This window comes from Dama dama, chromosome 11 (genome assembly GCF_033118175.1).
Source record: "Dama dama isolate Ldn47 chromosome 11, ASM3311817v1, whole genome shotgun sequence".
NCBI classification, from domain to species: domain Eukaryota; kingdom Metazoa; phylum Chordata; class Mammalia; order Artiodactyla; family Cervidae; genus Dama; species Dama dama.
In genome coordinates, this window is record NC_083691.1 from 46,679,141 (window position 1) to 46,686,648 (window position 7,508).

Sequence of the window (7,508 nt, forward strand, 5' to 3'; positions counted from 1 at the left end):
ACACATTTCTATGGAGTGAAATAACACTTTTATTTCGTTTCAATCATGGTAATGCCTGTGGTCTTTAAAGGATGGTCTCTGGGATTTAAGACCTCTGGAAAAGTTTTAGAACCACTGTTTTGAAATGCTAGCTCTTTAAGAATCTTTCCTGGTGATTCTTTTAAATAAAAATCACCGTGCTAATACAAATTCAAAGAGAAAATGAAAGAATGGAACTGGATTTTAATTTTCTTTTTACATTACTAGCCTTTAGGAGGGTCTCAAAATAGAAGCCAAATCTAGAATAAAACAGAATGAATTTTCTTTACTAATATTCACAAATATTGTATAAACACTACCTTGAAATAAAAACATCAAGACTTGCTAGATTTTTATATAAAATTTTGTATTCTCTTTAACTTTTAAGGACAATTTCTTATACAGATTTCTCTTAGGGATTCATTATCAGGGAGTACTTTTCTTATTTACAATCATATATAAGAGGAGAAAATCAACTTTGTGAAGAATAGCTCAATATTTCAAATTACACTGAGTTGGAGACAATTTCAAACTCAGTGCTTTGTCTGAAAACATTTTCATTAGCTCTTAATTTTGGGTTATGGAAAGATTTGGAATATATATCATAAAAGAGCAAATTATATTTTTCAACACTCACGCTGCTGCTGCTGCTAAATCGCTTCATAACTAGTATTAAAAAGGGCAAAATCTTCAAATGCTTGTTAAAACTTTCTTTTGAGAAAATAATCATGTAAAATTGGATATTAAGATGACACAGAGCCAGAACTTTACCTCTCTTTACTAATTTATTCTAGTAACAAGGCCTTGGCAGTCTCACAATCTTTGCACTTTTTAATTAATTTTACCAAATAAAGAATAATTGGCATCCACCATTACTTATTAACAAGTTGGAAATTTGTGACTATTTTTCTTCCCATAAATGCATTCCTATCTGTGATCTTTAAAATACACTGACTCCAAACTTATTCTCATGAAAATAGTATAACACGAAACACCTTCATTTGAGATGATTGTTACAGAAAGGGAAAATACTCAGAACCCAAATCTCTCTCTTTTTATTTATAAATATTTGCATCACTTAGTTTTGGATTAGTGTAACAAGAAAACACATTATGTCTTTGGCGATGACAACAACACTGACAAACAGTCCTTGTATGCTTGTCATCATGTTATTGCTAAATCACCCACAACATCATGACCTGATTTTAGTTACCAGGGAAAAGCCAAAACATGGAATTTAAATTTCATTCGGATTACATACATACAGCCAGCACTTAAAAAACCTTTGAAAATGATCTATGTCCAGTAATTGAAAAAAAAAAAAAAAGGAAAGGAAAGGAAGAAGTAAGGAAGGAAAGGAGAAAGGAGGGAAGAAAGGCAGGAAGGAAGGAAAGAAGGGAAAAAAGACATCTTTAAATGCCTTAATACAATTACACAATAGGCCTGACATTCTCTATGCTGGTATAATAACCAAGTGGCAAGTAACATAGAAACAGTTATCCCTGTGAGATCCCTGTTGCATGCTTTAATTAAAAGTAAAAAATATACAACAAAATCAACCCTTGGGTAAATTGCTCTTTGGTTTAAATCATCATTACCTCCTGGAATTTTGGTAAAATCACTTTGTTTTTAAATTAAGCCAGCCCCTCCTTTACTAGATTACAAAGTCAAACAACAGAAACCAGACATAAATTTTTAGGATGAAAAGAGTTTTGTTTGTGTGTATGTGTGTCTGTAAGTCCAACCCCTATACACAACCTGTTTAAAAAAAAAAAAAAAAAACAGATGCTTTAACATAGTGCTTTATTCCAACTTAATCTCATCCTTGAATGAACTTCCTTCAAGTTTCAACCATTTAAGGAAAAATAAAAAGAGCAGTCAATTTCCTCGTGGTTGTAATTTAATTAAGTAACCTTTCACACTGAGCAAAACCCAAAAGCAAAAGGGTCATTAATCTTTCTAGTGATTAGAGACACCTCTAGAGCTTCAAACATTTACCTCTCCTTCCCCGCAGTGGAAATGCTTTTAGGAGGATCATGGTTCATACCTCACATTCCCTGGAGCCAGAGATGGTATATGTGCAGGGCCCAGATCCATTAACCGATATATCCATGGTCTCAGAGTTTGTAGGCTTGTAGTCCACATAATACTCCTGTAAAGGGGAATTCATTTGTCTCTCAGACTCTCTGGTCTTTTTCCGCCGCCTCTTCATAAGAGAGTGTTGCTGAAGTTGTTTCATGCTGGCTGGGTAGCGTTTCCAAGACACATAGATTACCAAGAGGATCATAGCCACCGAAAGAAAGAGTGCCACGCTCCCTGCAATAATTTTGTGGAATGAAACATGCTCATACTCTTGCTCTGTGCCAGGAATCTGAAACCCCGGGGAAGGGCTTGGTGTTTCAAGGGTGGACCGGCTAGGGTCAGATTTCAAGGTTGTAGGTTTAGGGATAATCAGAGGCTTCTGGGGAGTTTGGGGGACCAAGTGTGATTTTTCTGTGTTGACCACCTGGACTTCAGAGCAGATATTATATGTTTCCACTGCATCACTAACCTTTTCACCTTGGATGTGCTTAGGTCCTGCACATATCATGGTGCTTTCCTTAGTTCCTTTGAAATTCTTAAGCCAATAAAATAGGGGACAAATGCTCCGACTGCATTCCCACATATTCCCAGACAAAGTGATGGATATTAATGATATCCACGCATTGACAGTTTCCTGTGAGATGTTGGTAAGCTTGTTGGAATCCAAATTCAATTTTTGCAAATTGGGCAAACATTTAAATGTGCCCGGCTCAATTCCTTGGATATCATTCCCTGATAAATCCAAGTTGTGTAAGGAACTCCAAGTCCATGTCAAGCCTTGGCTAATGGAGCGAATTCTGTTCCATTGTAAGTAAATTGAACGGAGGTTGAAGAGACGTGGAAAATGAGCAAAGTTGATCTTGGAAAACTGATTGTGCTCCAAGTGGAGCTCTTTTAACTTCAAAAGGCCAGCAAAAGCATTTCGCGACAAACTTCGAAGACGATTATAACCCAAATCCAGAAAGTCCAGATTTCGACAGTCTTGAAAAACTCTGATTGGTACAGTCTTTAATGAGTTAGATCTCAAGTGCAAAATGATGAGTTTCCGAAGGCCTTTAAATTGTTCAGATTGCAATGTCTGAAGCTTATTGTAAGAAAGGTCCAGACTGCGGAGATTGGGAACTGGGTGAAATGTTTTATTGTGCAGATAGGTAATTTTGTTGGAGCTTAGAATTAATTCTTTCAGTCTACGGATGCCTTGAAATGCATCTTCATCCACTGAGCTAATGTAATTATGGTCAAGATAAAGCCATATAAGCTGGTTAAGGCTGGCAAACTGATTGGATTTGAGTTTCTGAATGCTGTTGAACCTTAATGATAAGCCTTGTGACCCTCCAGAAATGTTCTCAGGAATATCTGCAAAAGCATGAGACTCACAGTACACAATTTTGCCATCACATCTGCAGTTCTTTGGGCAAGCTCTCTGAGCCCCCGTGAGCATAACAAGCAGCAGTGTAGGAAGTAGCACTAGCACCACACGCATGCTTCTCAGCTGCGTAATTAAATGGAAACCTACAATATTAAAAAGAAGACAAATGCACATTGTAAAGCTATTAATGTAAATCACCACCAGCTTACCGATATCAGGAGCATCTCACCTAGTTTAGTAATGGAACAGTTGATTTAAGAACAATGTATTTGACACTTAAAGCCTTATTTTCTTCAGTATTGCATGCTTACTATTTAGGTTTCATGCTTGCTTTCTTGATTTCCAAATTGCCACAGTGTCATAGAACTAAGAACAGCTTCCTGAGTTTCAGGAGTTCATTGCATATCAACACTGGAAAACATCCACCCTATCTTATCACATAATGACAACATTTAATAACATCTATGTTTGGCTAGTCACTCTGTTGGATACCAGTACCAAAAGGAAGAATATTAAGTCTTCTGGTAATGGGGAAAATGTGACTTACTAAGCCCTATGCTTGTACATCTTTCTTAGTTGAGCAAAGAGGCTGTGTTTTGGCAAAGGAGCTTCAGTAAACTGTCAAGGTAACCCAAGTTTGCCCAGCTTGAAATTGCATCCCTATTGCATAATGAGGTAACCATATAGGAGCTCTGATAAAACAGCACTGGGACCAGTATACACAATCAATGAAGCATGGTATGCAGACTAGTAACAGCGGGGAGTACTGTCAATGTATTAATAAGCATATAAGCTCTCAACATTCAGGAAGAAATTCCTACTAAGGTTCTACCCAGTGATCACCAGCTGAGAGTCCTAACTACTGATAGCACAGAACGCTCCAAAGTTATGCTTATTAGATTTCTATTAAATATTTGCACAAAATACAAAATAATCTTGTGAAGTATTAGTTTTTTTCCTTATATATTTAACATAGTTGCTTTTCCAAATTTGGGGGATAAACAGAGAAACAGCAGACTACTAACCTCTCCCATCCCCAACTGCTCAAATTTCTCACTGACTTTTTTTCTCCCCTACCTACATTAACTTCAGAAAATCTGCAAAGTTGCAATCTATTGGCACTGATGCTGCATTTCCAAGTCATAGCATGTTAAGGGACTTCTTTCCTCTGTCAACAGTAGATTTATTATTTTTTAGTGGTGAGAAGAAAAAAAAAAGTACCTTGTGCTGCAGTATTAATCTTAAATATTCATGTTTTTAAACAACAGGCAATCAGCCAAATTCGTAATTTAAGAAAAGAAACTCTCCTTTTACTCAAAGAATTAATTTTTTTTTTTTTTTTAATCTGAAACCCCATTTTTCTCTCTGTCCTCTTGCCAGCTACAGACTCATTGAAATACATTCCAGCTCTCCCAGACAGGAGGAAGGGGTGGAGGGGGGGAAGCCAGTCACACTTGAAAAAATAAGACTGGCAAATGACTGCTGGATATTTGGAAGCTGTGTTGAGTATTCATCCTCAAAGATAAAACAAGCCCTTGTGCGACCTCTGATAAAGTAATGACCCCACCCCTACACACACGCAGTAAAGTGTTGACAATCTTCCTGACAGCAACCAGAAATACAAGCATGGTTAATATTATCAAGAAATAGAAGCAAATATATCACTTATCTCATGCTCAATTCCCAAGCAAGGATATGCATACGGAAGAGACAGTCATAAAGATATTTCTCCAGAGTCTGTTTAAGTCCGTGTTATGCATTTACAGTTTACAAAAAAATAAAGGAAAATGATCTAAAAATATAATAGCAACTATAGTGAGTCAACTGGCAAACTCCAAGGCTGCCGCTTTTTGCCTGTTTTGATGTTTTTTACCAGCTAATGCCACGACTGAGAATAAGAAGCCGAGAGGATCAGCTTTGCTAAGAAGGAAACAACAAAAGTTCACTTACCCATCCTTTGTCATCCAAAACGGTTCCCCCCTCTCTCAGCGTTCTTCTTATTTGGTCTCTCTTGCTGAAACCACCACCACCTTCATGACACAGTGCGGCTGTCATTCACACAATTCTGATCCCGCATGTGAGCTAGTAGCCCCACACAAACTTCCCCGGAGAGGACAGACAAAAAAATATATATATATGTACATGAAAAAAAAATTCAGCCTGGGGTGGGATGGGGGGCAGGGAGGTGGAAGCAGTAGGGGGGTGGGGGAGGGCCTCTAGGCTCTGAGCATCATTGTGTAATTCACCAGAGATCCATCAGCAGTAATTGGCAATCTGTGCAAAAGAGCTACAGCCCATCTCGAAGGTAACCAACTTCTCTGTAAAAAGAGAGGAGAAAAAAAAAAAAAAAAGAAAATCTTCAGAATACCTGGCATTCCTTATTGTGCTGGCTTTTGCCATTCCCAGATAAAGCAATTCATCCTCTGGATTTTCAGTTCTTCCAGCAAGGAGGCCTCCTGTGCTGCATGAGACCCCAGTTTAAAAGCTATGCAGGCTAGGTTTATCCATTTAGCTGGTCAGGTTTAAAGTGTTTTGTAGCTGTGCTGAGAGGCAGCCCTTGTCTAATTCAGAAGGCTTTCCAGAGACTGATGATGCTCAGAGCTTGTTGGTGCTAATGCTTGAGTTTGTGATACACTGAGTGCCCTCCGCTGGAGAAAACAGATTGCACATTAAAGACGGGAACAAGTGAGCCTGTCAGTGGTGTGCAGCCTTGCCTCTCTCAGAAAGGGAAATTAAAGGCACAGGATCACTTTTTTTTCCCCTCTGATAATATATATTATGAAAGGTTTATGCCAAAGAGCTTTATTCAGTGATATCAAATATTAAGTAAAATACTGCCTCTCTAAATATTAAGCAATTAGTAGTTTTTAAAGTTACTTTGACATGATTTTTTTCCTATATGTATCACAGGGGATATATATTTTTTTAAGAGTAGAAATAATTTCTTTTTTATTTTTGTTGATGTTGCTTTGTTTTATTTACACATTTTTTGAGCAAACCACAAAAAGAAATAGTCTTTTTTTTTTAGTTGAATTACATTTATTTTTATTCAATACCTTCATTCAGCCTGTTGTTCAGTATCCATATTTCCATTACTTTCTTGGTTTGTCATATGGACAGAGAGGTCAACAGAAATAAACAGCCTAAACTGAATCTCATTAGCCATATATGCAGAATTCTAATGCATAAGGCCTGAAATTAATAGAGACCTTTCCCTTAAGAATCATTCATACTCAAGGAAAAATATCACTTTCAAAGACAGTTACATTAAAAAAATTAGATCTAACTTTTAAATTTCCAATTTTTGGTAATAAAATATATTCTTAATTTTGCACATTTATTAAAGAGGTAAGATCATTACTTTCAAAAGTGTAAAATTTTTAGTCTTAAAACAGTCTTTTTAAAAAACTATATTACCAAATGTGCAGATAACTAAGAGAGACTAAATTTTAGAAAAGAGAAGAATTCCAGCTTGACATTGTTATTGCAATCACTTTCTTTAGAACTTATCTGTAATGCAAGTTTCCCTAAGAATGAGTTACAATGGACAACACCAGAAAAACCAAACTATGTGAGTTCATTGCTGTAGTTCTCTAAAATTTGCACAATATTCTCAGAATTATGGGGATAAATGATATAATACATGAAATATGTATTTTTTAAACTACACACTTTCCTTAACTTGTACTAAACTTTGAAAAAAAATAGCACAACTCATCACTTCCATTTTGTTTCTGTTCTTGTTTATTCCATAATCTTCTTGCAGGTAATAATTTTAAGAAGAATCTAGAATGTGGACCCAACACAAAATAGAGAGAGACTGCTAGATAACATTGCTAAACTAATTTAGCAGATATGGGAAGTTTAAATGAATTTTATATAAGTATCTAGAATTGCTATAGATCATTGAAAATGGATAGCTTTAGAAATAGTTTTTAACTTTAAGTTGTCTGCCAAAATATTAATGAGGGATGCTTATTATATGAATGATATACATTATTTAATCCAGATTTATGAGCAAGCAATATCAGACCATTGC

General features: G+C 36.2%; 1 protein-coding gene across 2 annotated transcripts; it reads right to left on the bottom strand.

Annotated features, from left to right (window-relative positions):
* Window positions 1-1,802: 1,802 nt before the first annotated feature.
* LRRTM4 (leucine rich repeat transmembrane neuronal 4) lies at window positions 1,803-6,052 on the bottom strand. 2 transcript variants are annotated; one of them, XM_061156255.1, is made up of 3 exons: window positions 5,838-6,052; window positions 5,420-5,499; window positions 1,803-3,612 (listed from the first exon to the last, which is right to left on the bottom strand). In XM_061156255.1, the coding sequence occupies exons 2-3, from the start codon at window positions 5,421-5,423 to the stop codon at window positions 2,060-2,062; spliced, it is 1,557 nt and encodes a 518-aa protein (XP_061012238.1). In that variant the 5' UTR covers window positions 5,424-5,499; window positions 5,838-6,052; the 3' UTR covers window positions 1,803-2,059. The 2 variants fall into 2 exon arrangements, with proteins under 2 accessions (XP_061012238.1, XP_061012237.1); XM_061156254.1 differs by having other exon boundaries at window positions 5,420-5,569.
* Between the last annotated feature and the right edge of the window lie 1,456 nt (window positions 6,053-7,508).